At 35.9% G+C, this 14,246-nt stretch overlaps 1 protein-coding gene and 1 long non-coding RNA gene across 4 annotated transcripts in view; one reads left to right on the plus strand and one right to left on the minus strand.

Annotated features, from left to right (window-relative positions):
• The window catches only part of LOC109499753, a 224,202-nt gene extending 221,749 nt beyond the window's left edge, over positions 1-2,453 (plus strand). Inside the window, exons 4-5 of the long non-coding RNA XR_006597946.1 lie at positions 455-505; positions 1,674-2,453. This is a non-coding gene — a long non-coding RNA (uncharacterized LOC109499753). The remainder of the gene's footprint in view (positions 1-454; positions 506-1,673) is intronic.
• LCA5 (lebercilin LCA5) overlaps positions 1,097-14,246 on the minus strand; it is a 149,107-nt gene continuing 135,957 nt past the window's right edge. For 2 of the 3 annotated variants that reach the window (XM_045057762.1, XM_003986325.5), the window contains 4 exons: positions 8,470-8,566; positions 7,621-7,763; positions 5,373-5,505; positions 1,097-3,645 (listed from right to left, as the gene is read on the minus strand). In XM_045057762.1, coding sequence (XP_044913697.1) covers positions 2,774-3,645; positions 5,373-5,505; positions 7,621-7,763; positions 8,470-8,566 — 1,245 coding nt within the window. In that variant the 3' untranslated portion in view covers positions 1,097-2,773. The remainder of the gene's footprint in view (positions 3,646-5,372; positions 5,506-7,620; positions 7,764-8,469; positions 8,567-14,246) is intronic. The other variant, XM_045057764.1, reaches the window with a different exon arrangement.

A 14,246-nucleotide genomic window follows, 5' to 3' on the forward strand; every position in this document is an offset into this window, starting at 1 on the left:
CTGAGTGCTTATAATGTGCCAGGCACCCTGCCAAGCATCAACCTAAGTATTTCATTCATCCCTCATAACTACCTTAAAAAGTGTTATAAAAGAGCAGTAACAGCTGAGCAACCCAAGGACATTCAGAGAGTGGGTGGGAGGGCAGGGATGGAACTGTGCAGTCTGGCTCACTGTGCTCTGCATTCACTGTGAGGGCAAGGGCAGGGTCTGTCTTACTCTCCTGGCACCTGCTACATGCAGGGCACCCCATTAATGAATGACTACACACTCTTTACTAAAAAGAGAGCACTTTCAAATGATATAAAAGGAGACTTTAATGTGAAAGGGGCATTTGTTGTGTAGAAAGGAAAAAGCTTTAAAGGCAGATCTTTTCCTAACAATTTACAGTTCCTTTTTGAATCCTAAAAAATCCACATTGTGACTGTAACACACATTTCCCTTCCCCTTTTCATAGGGCAGATCTGCATGCTGTATCTGACTGACACTCAACCAGGGATACCAGAAGGTGAGTATGTCTGATAGGAGATGGAGAGGAGGATCAGAACTAGCGAATCAGACATGAAATAAGTTTATGATTCAATTTAATCCTCCTTCCCCGCTTTTTTATATTATGAGCAATATATGCCATTAGGATAGTTATTAAGCGTGAAAGGATTAATTAAAACTATAATTATCTGATAAGACTAGCATACTGTCTAACCTGATTTAGGGCAAATTCATCTACTTTAATTAAAAATACTGGACGGGGGAAAAAGGTGAGTAAAGAAGTAAAATTTAACATTGCTGGTCCTGTTTCTACCATGAATTTCTTGAGTGACTTAAGGTATCAAACAGCCATCGTGAGTTAAGAGTTCTGAGTACAAATAACAAATTTATCTTGACATTTAGAAAAAAACCGATTTACTCTCTGAGGTTTGTTCATAAAAAAAAAAAACCTGTTGTGAGCATTTTAATCTCCAATTCTAATGCCTAACACCATAATACTTCTAAGTCTGTAACTTAATTTTAGGTTTAATTTTAAAAACCCTGTCTTGTTATATCTGGTGAAAGAGACTAGAAAACATTATGTAGAAAAAAAAGCAAGAGACTAATTAAATGATCTCAATATAAAACTTTACTAAAAGGCTTTTAAAAAGCCTCTTAAAACAACCTAAAAATCAGAATACTTTTGGCAGAAAAATTAGCAGCTATGAACAAAATTAACATTACATAATATTTTATCAAGAACTGAATTATGATAATGTGGTTTACATATATTAGAATGATTTGCAACAAGCTTTTTTTTAATCAGACATCAAACCTCTTTACTAAAAAAAAATTTTAATGTAGTTTAGCACTTCTGGGAGATTGTTCCCAATCAATGACAGTAACACAATTTAGAAGATGACAGATAGCCTATCTTTTCATTAGAGACCTATCCAGGTAAGTCTTGCCAAATAGTTATGAAATTATATTCAATAATCAGCATTCATAAGAACTCAAGGTAAAACAGTAACTCTGGTCCCCTCATCTATCAGTATATATACTTGGCATCAGAAATCATACCATTAGCAAATACATACTAAATTTTTGAAATTTTTGAAGGAAAAAAAGCTCACTTTAGAATAAGTGTCAATCTACATTTTTTTATGCTTCCCCTGACACACTATTTCCACCACTCTTCATTTTAACAGTGTTTTCTCCATGGTTGGTGGTATATTACTGCTTCTTAAAGACCAATCATACCCAGCAGTCCAAGGTCATCAACTCCTCTGCAGATGAAGTGAGCTACAAAGAGCAAAAGAAGACCAATGCATTTCAACAGAAAAACATCCGCCCTACTTAGCAAGGCAGAAGCCCACCTCTAAAACATTTTTAACCCAAGGTTGCTTTATAATTAGTCCTACAAGTCCAACAGTATTACACTCTCATTGTCTATTGTTGGTTTTGACATAAGTTCAAACCTTAAAATATATACTAGAATTTCCAAGTTACATACTCTGGAAACATAATTGAGTTTCTGTATTAGGATGAAATCTCTTCAGTTTTGTGTATTTGGGTATGAAATCTCAAACCCAGTCACTGTGATACAAAGAGTGTAGGAGAACAAGGAGAGGATACCAAGCCTCCGGGAGCCATGATAGGGGAATTATCCATGCAAACAGACAAATGTCTTCTGAATTTAATATGTTAGCACAGTCGTAGGTAAGTGATTTAATGCAGCTCTTAAATGCAGCCCCTGTGTTGTCACTGCTCCCACTTAAGAGTAGCTCAGCTTTGCCCTGTTTGTTAGAAAGGGACCCCTGTCCTGCCCACGGAGCACAGGGCTGCTAAGTAGCACCAGCTCTCCACCATCTGGGAGCTATGCTTCCTAACCCAGAGCCTCTCACCCTTAATTTCCACTCAACTTTCAGGAGGAAGACTATATTTAGGTCAGTAAGGATATGACCAAAAATAAGTAAACAAATAGGGATTAAAAATAGGAAATAAATATGAACTCCAATGGAGTAAAACTTCCTATAGATCTGATTAAAAGGTAAAACTATTTGTAAATAAAAAGTCAAAACCAAGTAAGATACATCTCTATTTTTGGTTTCATTCAAAAGTCTCCTTCATTCTTGGCAAACTAGCTATGTGGCATGATATGATCTACTTTTCATTTATACTGTATTTCTCTATTAAAAATCATTCCTTAATAAGGGCTTTTCATATTAAAAATTCTAAATGTGTATAATAAATATTGTATTAAAATATTTTAATATTTACAATTGGAAAAAGTATATACTGTCATCAGTCATCTCAGGACTACCTCTTCAATTTCATCTTCTACAGATTCAACTACTTTTACTGCTGGTTTACTGTTTGCATGTTTCAATCGGTGTCTATTTAGATTAAAACTTCTTCCTTCGCTGAGGAAAAAGTCGTCATTTTCATCACGTTCTCTATCCCTACTGCTCTTATCCCCAGGGGGAAAACTGAGAGAGTCAAAGTCTCCTTTGCCGGCAGCCAGAGAATTTGGGTCACTGCTTTTAGAGGAAACGGTGCTGCTGCTGCCACTGACACCAAATAACTGTTCCATCAGATGAGCTTTTTTCTCTTTTCTTGTAATTAAATCTACACTGTCTTTACCAAGTTTCTCTATACTGTTTCTTTGGAGATCCAAAAGGCCACTCTTCTGGCTAAATGGATTTGACGTTTTTGCAAATGTGTTTTTTGCAAATGAAGGCACATAGCTGCCAAATGCAAGCTCATTTGGAGAGGCTGGGCTTCTAATACTTCCTGGATTCTGACCGTCTCCTTTTGTAGCAAAGTGGCTGATGTCTTGCAAATGATGCCCATTAAACACTCTCTCTGAGGATTCACAGAACATGGATGTTTTGGGGCTTCTCTCTGGGAAGTGCAGTTTTGATTCCAAATCAGGTGGCAATGGCAGAGGAGGGCATTTTAGATTCCGAGAATCTTGAAGTTCTCTGTTGATTTCATTCAGTTTAGCAAGTAGCATTTCTCTCTTCAGCCTTTCTTCTTCCTCTTCTTCTAATTTACCAAGGTTTTGAATTTGGTACATTTCCATTTGGTATCTTCCAGTTTCCAATGCGGGCTTTTCTTCTCTCTCCAGCAAAGATACCTTGTCTTTTTCCTTTTTAGCAAGTTCTTCTCTTTCCCACTCTGCATGAAATCAAATTAAAAAAATGAGATTTTATAGGAGTCAATATCTTTAGGAAAACTCAATTCTCATCTTTTACAAAACAGCCTATCTAACTTAGTTATCAGCACAGTGAAGATGAACACTGTAAATTTCATTGCTATACTTGATAGTCTGGGATTCAAAAAGAATATACTTAATGTGTACTGCATTTAAAATTCACATTTATAGAAAGAATTTTGTTCTTCAGTTTAGAGATAGGGAAGAAGGGTCTCTATTTTTTATACCTAATATACTGCGGTACACTGAATAGAGAGTGATAGATGGATGGGGTGAGTTTATTTTAAAATTAAAAATAAACTGAAACTCTAGATGTCATACCATGAGGACACAACATCATGTATATAGTATTCTTACTGAAGATACATTAGGTTGAATCTAAGAGAAAACTTCAGATAAACCTCAAATGAGGAGTTTTTAAAAAATGGGTCTTTATTCATCAAAAATGTTAATTTCACAAAATATTTAGAGAAGGCTGAAGAGATAGGAGAACTAACTGCAATTCATGATCATATCATGGAGAAGAAAATGCTATTAAGGACAATACTGTGTCAACTGACAAAACTGTAATATGGACGGCAGATTAGAGAAATGTGTTGTATCAAAGTTAAATTTTCTGAAGTTGAAAACTATACTGGAATGATGTAAGAAAATGTCCTTATTTGGGAACAATACACATGGAAGTATTTTAAGGTATGGGCATGGGATATACAACTTTTAGAAGCTTTAGAAGCTTTAGAACATTTTCACTGATGTTAGAGACCATTCTATACAAACTCCAGAAAAAAAAAAAATCAGTAAGATGGAAAGAAAGGACCAGTCTTCTGTTACTTTATTCCTTTTCTCAGTACCTAGACACAACGGACATACTACCTAATTTTCTATTCTATATTTTAACATGTGGAAGCATCTCCCTTTGTGCATTAGCCAACAGGAATAGATTTTCTAATTTACCTGTTACATTGCTCTAAACAGACACTAAAAATACACATATATACAGTAACTGAAGCAATAGTTAGGCAACAGTTTTATGTTCCATTAACTTTAAGGGGAAAAAAAAGGATTTCTCTGTAAGACTAATGAAATATATGCAGAGGATTAAAGTCCAGGATCCCTCTCACCTATACATTTAAGATATTTTATCCAGATGGAAATGAATTTATTCCTGAACTTCATTTTCAATATCTGAAACTGTATGAGTTGGTTCCCTAAACTTCCATACTAATGGTTGAATACATTAAAGATTTGTTTTACATACTAAAACCAAAGAAAACTTACAGGAATATATTCGGGGCCTCATAATTCATTGATTTTCATGTTTTGGCCAGTCTGACGGTCAAGCCAATAAAGTGTATTGTCTTTGATTATCTCTTCATCAAGTTTTAGTTAATTTATACACAAAAATTTTCCCTTTCATCGGAATTCTACTTCATCCGAACTTTCTGAAGGTAACTGTCCTTATTACCTAACCCCAAATAGCAACTTAACAGTCATTTTTTCCCTTCCTTAAAAACTGTATTGAAATGTTTGATTCCTAAAAGACCATCCCCCAACACTGTATCAACCTTTTCTTACTCTGTATAACCAATTCACTGTGCAGCTGGAAAATATGAGAATATTAAGGGATGCTAACCCTTTCTTTACCAAAAGATGCTGATTCATCTCTTGATTAAACAAATTGTTTTCTTACCATCCTCCGGCTTCTCAACCTCCTGTTTTACAACACGGAATCCTTGATCTTTCACAAATTTTTCTTCTCTTTTCACAATTGGGTTTAGCATCCCTGCTTCTTCATGCTCACCTCTTTCTTGCAATTCCAGGTCCTATTACATATATATATATTTAAATGCAAGTTCACAAGTTAAAAGGGAGAAAAAGCCATTTAAATATCATAGATTTATCTCCCATTAAGTATGACACCAAGTTAGAAACTAAATTTTAATTTAATAAAGCAGTAAATCACAAGTTACCACCCTCTGAAAGATACTTCAAAGGCACATAAGATTATTTTAGTCCAAATTTTTCTAAAAAGTAGAAGACATATCAGAACCAATAAAATTAAAGCCAATACTGTACAAACAATTCTGAAGAGATATGTTTCAGGAGTACCCTTGCTTTGTACATTTTCACAGCAAAATCTGATTCAGTTAACCAGAAAAGGCTATTAACAATGTACGGAGAGGCCATGGGAGAAGGTGCTGAGCTATAATACAGGCAGTAACAACTGCACTGAATTTTTCAAGTTTATACTATAAATTTTATAATAAATATTTAAATAAATAAAATGTAAACCCAAAATTACTTGTTCCTTATGGTCCCTTTACCATGTGTGTGTAATTTTTCTGAATAAAAGTAAAATACCTATTACAAAGTATAGCAGAGAATTGTCCCTAGTATCAATTTTCCTCTTCTTTTTAGTTACAGAACTCCTGAGAGTTTTAGCAGGGCATAGGACTGCTCAAGTAGAGACTACATTTGCTAACCTCCCTTGGAGCTAAACGGACCAAAGGGATGTGAGTGAAAGTACAGATGCAACTTCCGATCACATTTATAAAAACAAAAGCTGCTTGCCCTCCACTTTGTTCCTCCTCCTCACAAGGGTGGTGAGCCAATTCCAACCACACAGAGGAGGACTACACTCTTTAAGACGGAAGAACATTAAGACAAAGGATGACTGCCAAGGAATAAACCTATCTACCTACCCTGGACTACACACTGACCTTCAATCTATTATATAAAAAAGAAAATCTGCATCTTGTTTGAGCCACTGTATTTGGGGTCTCTTTCCAACAGGAACTTATTGGTCTGTACTTTAATAACATTCCCATTTGCTAAGACCCTTTAAAGTGGCAGGAATTCTTAAGAGCCTTATAAACTCTGTGATTAGTTATTACCACAACCCTGATGGGGTAGCCCATCCCTCTTTTATACACTAGGAAACTGAGGCTCCAGGAAGTCCCAACTAAAATGTTAGAACCAGAATTTAATTAAAAAACAGTGCTAACTCCAAGGCTGTACTCTTTTCACCATATCAGGTTGCTACTGTTCATGCTGAATCTTATAAAGACTATTTTTTAATCCTTTTAAAGTTAAGAATGAGTTTCTATTCCACACTTTACCCTTTTCAAAAAGAAAACATGATCTAGTTTCAATGACAGTGAAAATATAGGAAGAAAGACACTTAGCACATACAGCCCAAGAATCAAATCAGACCATCCTGTCTGGTATTACCACAAGAAAAGAGCTCAGGGTCACTGGGAAACTTACAGGGCACAAAAACATAGGAATATGTGAAATATGCTGGATCCCTGGTATATTATTTTCTTTGGGATTTAAATTGTAAACACAAAATATAGAACTCTCTTAGAGAAAAGAACCTTCTGGTATTCAGTATAAAAGTCCTTTTCGATGAAGGTCCAATACAGACTCCCCTGAATTTCACTCTAATTTAAATGGTTAGTTATATAAAGTCAGATTGAACTGCAAAGACTTTGCTCAACATTCAATTAATCTATAAAATTCTCATATAATAAGGCCAAAAAATATGTTGACTAATTGTAAAAAATCATTTGAAAAGTACTATAATTTACTATTAAACATAAGGGCAAGGAGGATTTTTAGATTATCTGATTATTAGATATCTGATTATTAGATATCTGATTCTTATTATTAGATTACATAAAAGGTAAGAAACTGCTATCTCCAATCCAGAAGGTACAACTAACCTTCCTGAAGCATCTGAAAGATGCAATGAGAACTAAGAGTTGATCCAAAGGGATTTAATAAAATACACAGGTGTTACCTCTTTTGAAAAGGCTACTTGCATATTTTCAGTTATGGCACTAGCTTCATTGCTAACTTTTAAAACACTTGATACTATGTTTTTTGGAATAACTTCAAACCTAGAGTTTAGTACCTAATCATGTTTCTAAACTCACCAAAGTAAGACGTTCAGGTTCTTCCCATTTGTTTTCATAACACATAACTGTTTGTGGTGTTATAGGAAATTCTTCCAGCTCGAAGTCGTCACTGGTTTGTACTCCTTTTGTACACTGGTCTATAAAATCACTTTGGCATGCAGCTACCATGAAAATTACAAAAGAATTTTTCTAATCATATTGAACAGTGCTAAGACATGGAATTTAACTGCTATATGTTCACCATCTACATGAGATAATGCATGTTTTGCTCAGCTCTGTGCCTACCCACTATTACTATTTTTGTTTCTAGGGTTAACTGGCAATTCTGTGACTCGAGAATAATTTAAACAGGTAAACCCTATTAAGCTTTTACAAAATTTGTTTTTAACTTTCTGCAATTCAAAAAAGGAAAATTTATACTTTTGTTTAAAAAAAAGCAAAAAAAATGCATAATGCCGAAGTAGTTATGAGTGAAATGACTGCTAGGATTTACTTTGAAATACTCTAGAAGTAGAAAAAAATAGATGAAGTAAAATTAGTAAAATATGTAACTATTAAAGCTAAGTGATGCATAATAAAGGTTCATTGTAATATAATCAATCTCCGCTCAGAAGTATTCTTACATATTTTCATAAAAGTTTCAAAAATAATTATAAGAAAAAAATTAAAAATTATGTAAAACATAATTTAATGACCTCAGGAAAAACAGAAAGTTGACAAGATTTCTGAAAATTAGCTACGAGGAAATTTAAGTTTACTTCAAAGAAGTTTTTTCCCCTTTGCCTGCCTTCTACTTCAGAATTATTTGATTTTACTATTAATAAGTGACAACTACAATACGTTTTTCAACAGTAATAGCCACTATACCATTTTTTCTTGATCTAAGTTCTTTTTCTTTCTTTGGAGAAGACTTTGGCAGACGATTAGAATATATGTTTTTTATATCCAGTTCTCTCTCCTTTTCCTGAAAAGAAACCCATAATACAATTAAGGATGTAGAGTATCAGTGTAAAATAAAACAAAAATTCTCACCTCATCAACTGGTATTTTCCTCACCAAACTGGAATATATTATACCTAGTTCAATTTCCCTTCTTACCTACCAAACTATAGAAAGGAATGTCTCTAGAACATCTAGGTTAGGGCAGAGACATGGTTCTCCCTAAAAAGTGCAATATGTACTGGCAATCAAAATAAATGAGCATAAATAAGGCAAAATTCATTTTCTACCCACTCCTACCTGATGGAGCTAGTAACTATCTTAAACTGTCTTTCAGACTTAGTAACAGAGACCAAAATAATTTTGTTAGCATCTTTCAAATGTGGGTTTTGAATTAGTTAAAAATTAGAGGTTTAAAAAATTTTTTTTCAGTGTTTATTTATTTTTGAGAGACAGAGCACGAGTGGGGCAGGGGCAGAGAGAGAGGGAGATATAGAATAGAAGCAGGCTCCAGGCTCCGAGCTGTCAGCACAGAACCCAATGCAGGGCTGGAGCCCATGAACCATGAGATGAACCTGAGCTGAAGTTGGATGCTTAACTGACTGAGCCACCCCCAAAACTAGACGCTTTTTAAAACACAGTATTCTTTATCATTTTGGGACTATGGGTCTGAGAATTTGATTAACAAAATGAAAATTCTATGTAAGATAATGAATAAACATTCAATTTTGCACAAAATTTCCAGCCATCAATGACCTCTGGATAGAATTAAGAACACCTTTAACAAAATTAAATAATGTGAATGCTTCCTCTCAACACTGTGAAAATGAAGGGCATTACTTGAAACAACTTTTAAAATAATCATGGGGTTATCTGAGGAAGAACATTGGATTATTCAACCATGCAACAGGGAAAAACTCCAGTTCCCATAATTTCCTTTTAGGATTTCATAACTTATTTCAGTTATATCATTCCTATTAGGATTCAATGTTTTCAGTTTTGGCATGTGTTATAGTGACTATATTACCAAAACTTTTCTTTAAAAGCACCAAAGAGAATATTAGAATTTTGTAAATCACAATGTACCAACTTACAAATATGCTTTAAAATGTTGACTTTTTAGGGACGCCTGGGTGGCTCAACCATCTGACTTCGGCTCAGGTCATGATCTCTTGGTTTGTGAGTTCGAGCCCCACGTCAGGCTCAGTGTTGACAACTCAGAGCCTGGAGCCTGCTTCAGATTCTGTGTCTCCCTCTCTCTCTGCCCCTCCCCTGCTCACAGTCTGTCTCTCTCTGTCTCTCAATAATAAATAAACATTAAAAAAAGTTAAAAAAATAAAATGTTGAGTTTTCAACCAATATATATTATAAATTAACTCCTTTCGAAAATTTTTTCATTTATTTTGAGAGACAACATGCAGGTGCCTGTACATGCATGCCTGGAGCAGGGGCAACATGAGAGACAGACAGGGAGAGAGAGAGAGAGAGAGAGAGAGAGAGAGAGAGAGAGAGAGAGAGAGAGAGAGAATCCCTAGCAGGGTACAGAGCCCAGATCCCGAGGTGGGGCTCAATCCCATGAACCATGAGATCATGACCTGAGCTGAAATTAAGAGTTGAACGTTCAACTGACTGAGCTACCCAGGCACCCTGGTGTAAATTACATAGTACCAACTTACAAATGTGAGTAAATGTTTTAAACATTTTTTTAAAGTTGTTTTTTTTTTAACGTTTTACTTATTTTTGAGAGAGAGAGAGCACATGCACAAGAGGGGCAAGGGCAGAGAGAGGGGAAACAGGATTCCAAGCAGGCTCTGTGCTGACAGCAGAAAGCCCAATGCAGGCCTGAACCCACAAACTGTGAGATCATGTCCTGAGCTGAAGTCGGCTGAGCCACCCTGGCCCCCACAAATATGAGTGTTTTAAAATGTTAAGGTTTTTTGTGCTTTTTTTTAAATATAATTTATTGTCAAACTGGCTAACTAACATACAGTGTGTAAAGTGTGCTCTTGGTTTTCAGGTAGATTCCCATGGTTTATCGCTTACATATAACACCCGGTGCTCATCCCAAGGAGTGCCCTTCTCAATGCCCATCACCCATTTTCTCCTCTCCCCTATACCTCATCAACCCTCAGATTGTTCTCTGTATTTAAGCGTCTCTTATGGTTTGCCTCCCTCCCTAACTGTAACTATTTTTTCCCCTTCCCTTCCCCCTTGATCTTCTATTAAGCTTCTCAAGATCCACATATGAGTGAAAACATATGATATCTATCTTTCTCTGACTTACTTCACGTAGCATAATACCTTCCAGTTCCATCCATGTTGCTGCATATGGCATGGTTTCATTCTTTCTCATTGCCAAGTAGTATTCCATTGTATATATAAACCACATCTTCTTTATCCATTCATCAGTTAATGGACATTTAGGCTCTTTCCATAATTTGGCTAGTGTTGAAAGTGCTGCTATAAACAGCCCCTATGAATTAGCACTCCTACGAACTGTATCCTTTGGATAAATTCCTAGTGGTGCTATTGCTCGGCCATAGGGCAGTTCTATTTTTAATTTTTTGAGGAACCTCCACACTGTTTTCCCGAGTGGCTGCACCAGTTTGCATTCCCAACAGTGCAAGAGGGTTCCCTTTTCTCCACAACCTCGCCAGCATGTGTTGTTTCCTGAGTTGTTAATTTTAACCACTCTGACCGGTGTGAGGTAGTATCTCAGTGTGGCTTTGATTTGTATTTCCCTAATGATGAGTTGTTGAACATTTTTTCATGTCTGTTAGCCATCTGGATGTCATCTTTGAAAAGTGCCTATTAATGTCTTCTGCCCATTTCTTCACTGGACTGTTTGTTTTTCAGGTGTTGAGTTTCATAAGTTCTTTATAGATTTTGGAAACTAGCCCTTTGTCTGATATGTCATTTGCAAATACCTTTTCCCATTCTGTCAGTGCCTTTTAGTTTTCTGATTGTTTCCACTGCAGTGCAGAAGCTATTTATCTTGATGAGGTCCCAACAGTTCATTTTTGCTTTTAATTCCCTTGCCTTTGGAGATGTATCAAGCAAGAATTGCTGCAGTTGAGGTCAAAGATGTTGTTGCCGGCTTTCTCCTCTAGGGTTTTGATGGTTTCCTGTCTCACATTTCGGTCTTTCATCCATTTTGAGATTATTCTTGTGTATGGTGTAAAAAAGTGATCCAGTTCCATTCTTTGCATGTTGCTGTCCAGTTCTCCCAGCACCATTTGTTAAAGAGACTGTCTTTTTTCCATTGAATATTCTTTCCTGCTTTGTCAAAGATTAGTTGGCCATACTTTTGTGGGTCCAATTCTGGAGTCTCTATTCTACTGGTCTATGTGTCTGTTTTTGTGCCAATATCATACTGTCTTGATGATTACAGCTTTGTAGTAGAGACTAAAGTCTGGGATTGTGATGCCTCCTGCTTTGGTCTTCTTCTTCAATATTACTTTGGCTATTTAGGGCCTTTTGTGTTTCCATACAAATTTTAGGATTGTTTGTTCTAGCTTTGAGAAGAATGCTGGTGCGATTTTGGTTGGGATTGCATTGAATGTGTAGATTGCTTTGGGTAGTATTAACATTTTAATAATATTCATTCTTCCAATCCATGAGCATGGAATGTTTTTCCATTTCTTTGTGTCTTCTTCAATTTCTTTCATAAGCTTTCTATAGTTTTCAGCATACAGATCTTTTATATATTTGGTTAGGTTTATTCCTAGGTGTTTTATGGTTCTTGGTGCAATTGTAAATGGGATCAATTTCTTGATTTCTCTTTCTGTTGCTTCATTATTGGTGTATAAAAATGCAACTGATTTCTGTACATTGATTTTGTACCCTACAACTTTGCTGAATTCATGGATCAGTTCTAGCAGCCTTTTTGTGGAGTCTTTCAGGTTTTCCACGTAGAGTATCATGTCGTCTGCAAAAAGTGAAAGTTTGACTTCTTCTTTGCCAACTTTGATGCCTTTTATTTCCTTTTGTTGTCTGATTGCTTTCGTTAGGACTTCCAACACTTGGTAAACAGGAGTGGTGAGAGTGGACATCCCTGTCATGTTCCTGATCTTAGGGAGAAGCTCTCAGTTGTTCCCCATTGAGGATTATATTAACTGTGGGCTTTGCATATATGGCTTTTATAATGTTTAGGTACGTTCCTTCTTTCCCAACTTTCTTGAGGGTTTTTATTAAGAAAGGATGCTGTATTTTGTCAAATGCTTTTTCTGCATCTATTGACAGGATCATATGGTTCTTATCTTTTCTTTTATTAATGTGATGTATCACATTGATCGACTTGCAAATACTGAACCAGCCCTACACCCCAAGAATGAATCTCACTTGATCATGGTGAATAATTCTTTTTATATGCTGTTGAATTCGATTTGCTAGTATCTTGTTGAGAATTTCTGCATCCATGTTCATAAGGGATATTGGCCTATAATTCTTTTTTGTGGGGTCTGGTTTGGGAACCAAGGTAATGCTGGCTTCATAGAATGAGTCTGGAAGTTTTCCTTCCATTTCCGTTTTTTGGAACAGCTTGAGAAGGATAGGTATTTATTCTGTTTTAAATATCTGGTAGAATTCCCCTGGGAAGCCATCTGGCCCAGGACTCTTATTTGTTGGGAGATTTTTGATAACTGATCCAATTTCTTCACTAGTTACGGGCCTGTTCAAATTTTCTATTTCTTCCTGTTTGAGTTTTGGTAGTGTGTGGGTATCTAGGAATTTGTCCATTTCTTCCAGGTTGTCCAGTTTGTTGGCATATAATTTTTCATAGTATTCTCTGATAATTACTTGTATTTCTGAGGGATGGTTGTGATAAATCCATTTTCCTTCATGATCTTATCTATTTGGGTCCTCTCTCTTTTCTTTTTGAGAAGTCTAGTTAGGGGTTATTAATTTTGTTTTGTCTGTTTGTTTGTTTGATTTCCAAAAAAACCAGCTCTTGGTTTCACTGATCTGTTCTACTGTTTTTTTGGATTCTATATTGTTTATTTCTGCTCTAATCTTTATTATTTCTCTTCTTCTGCTGGCCTTGGGGTTTCTTTGTTGTTCTGCTTCTAGTTCTTTTAGGTGTGCTGTTAGATTTTGTATTTGGAATTTTTGTTTCTTGAGATAGGCCTGGATTGCAATGTATTTTCCTCTTAGGACTGCCTTTGCTGCATCGCAAAGGGTTTGAATTGTTGTGTTTTCATTTTCATTTGTTTCCATGTATTTTTTAGTGTCACCTTTAATTGCCTGGTTGACCCATTCATTCTTTAGTAGGATGTTCTTTAACCTCCATGCATTTGGAGGCTTTCTAAACTTTTTCCTGTGGTTAATTTCAAGTTTCATAGCATTGTGATCTGAAAATGTGCATGGCCTTTTGTAGCAACGTGGATGGAACTGGAGAGTGTGATGCTAAGTGAAATAAGCCATACAGAGAAAGACAGATACCATATGGTTTCACTCTTATGTGGATCTTGAGAAACTTAACAGAAACCCATGGGGGAGGGAAAGGGGGAAAAAAAAAAAGAGGTTAGAGTGGGAGAGAGCCAAAGCATAAGAGACTCTTAAAAACTGAGAACAAACTGAGGGTTGATGGGGGGTGGGAGGGAGGGGAGGGTGGGTGATGGGTATTGAGGAGGGCACCTTTTGGGATGAGCACTGGGTGTTGTATGGAAACCATTTTGACAATAAATTTCATATATTGAAAAAAAATG

The sequence above is a fragment of the Felis catus genome, chromosome B2, assembly GCF_018350175.1.
Source record: "Felis catus isolate Fca126 chromosome B2, F.catus_Fca126_mat1.0, whole genome shotgun sequence".
NCBI classification, from domain to species: domain Eukaryota; kingdom Metazoa; phylum Chordata; class Mammalia; order Carnivora; family Felidae; genus Felis; species Felis catus.